The sequence below is a fragment of the Rhagoletis zephyria genome, unplaced genomic scaffold (genome assembly GCF_001687245.7).
Source record: "Rhagoletis zephyria isolate East Lansing unplaced genomic scaffold, Rhagoletis_zephyria_1.1 Rzeph_scaffold_77796, whole genome shotgun sequence".
Taxonomy (NCBI): Eukaryota; Metazoa; Arthropoda; class Insecta; order Diptera; family Tephritidae; genus Rhagoletis; species Rhagoletis zephyria.
The window spans coordinates 1-1158 of NW_016234845.1; the positions used below are offsets into that span (position 1 = coordinate 1).

At 34.7% G+C, this 1158-nt stretch overlaps 1 protein-coding gene across 1 annotated transcript; it reads left to right on the plus strand.

Annotated features, from left to right (window-relative positions):
• Positions 1 to 15: 15 nt before the first annotated feature.
• LOC108357449 (unconventional myosin-Ia-like) lies at positions 16 to 1152 on the plus strand (the record flags this gene model as incomplete). The annotated part of the gene is made up of 4 exons (XM_017608525.1): positions 16 to 49; positions 325 to 396; positions 488 to 623; positions 1130 to 1152. Coding segments are annotated over exons 2-4 (221 nt in total), but the record flags the coding sequence as incomplete, so codon positions are not given.
• Between the last annotated feature and the right edge of the window lie 6 nt (positions 1153 to 1158).

A 1158-nucleotide genomic window follows, 5' to 3' on the forward strand; every position in this document is an offset into this window, starting at 1 on the left:
ACCACCGTTGGAAATGCTATATATATCGCAACTCTTTCGATCAGACTTCACGTAATCGTATGCGTGAAAAAGTTACTGCCAGTATTATCTTTAAGGATCGCAAAGCGTCATATTCTCGCAGGTCGGTTTACAAAACATGCCTTATAGCTTTTTGATTCGGTTTTGCTGTGAGCACAGTTTACTAAAAAATTTATGAATTCTGTCTCTTGTAGCGTGGGTCACCCGTTCGTGGGAGATTATGTGCGGTTGCGGCATAACCAGCAATGGAAAAACATTTGTGTAGAGACCAACGATCAGTATGTGGTGTTTGCGGACATTATTAANGCGTAATCGTATGCGTGAAAAAGTTACTGCCAGTATTATCTTTAAGGATCGCAAAGCGTCATATTCTCGCAGGTAGGTTTACAAAACATACCTTATAGCTTTTTGATTGGGTTTTACTGTGACCACAATTTACTCAAAAATTTATGAATTCTGTCTCATGTAGCGTGGGTCACCCGTTCGTGGGAGATTATGTGCGGTTGCGGCATAACCAGCAATGGAAAAACATTTGTGTAGAGACCAACGATCAGTATGTGGTGTTTGCGGACATTATTAACAAAATTACACGTTCCAGCGGGAAGGTATTGTATATCTAGCTAAATAATATAGAAATTAAAATCGTTAAGTAAAGACATATTTTTTAAAGTATAAGTTTCATATAGTCTAAATGATGCCGATGCATCTCATTTGCTGTGGTTTCAGTGATTCCCTACTTTTGATATGTAAATATAAATTCACACATGAAGGTTTCGAATTTTCACCTGTGGCGTTTTTTCTCTATTAATTTTACTCAAGATTATAACGCGAATTTGCCTACAATGGGTCAACAGAGCTCCTTTAATCGATATTATGAATTATTCGCTGTTGACAGATTCAATTACAAAACGGTTATAAAAACTCTTTATGCTTTTATACAATGTCCCTGACAAATATACATACAATATGTATATTATGGGAACTATTAACTTAAAATATATGTAATATAGAGGAATTTTATGAAAAGAATTTTCAAGACTTTTTTATTTTTTCTAACAATCTAACTAATTAAACATACTGCCTGCTATGCATTTTTTTTTTGTAACTATAGTTTGTACCAATACTGTTGGTGTTGTCAAC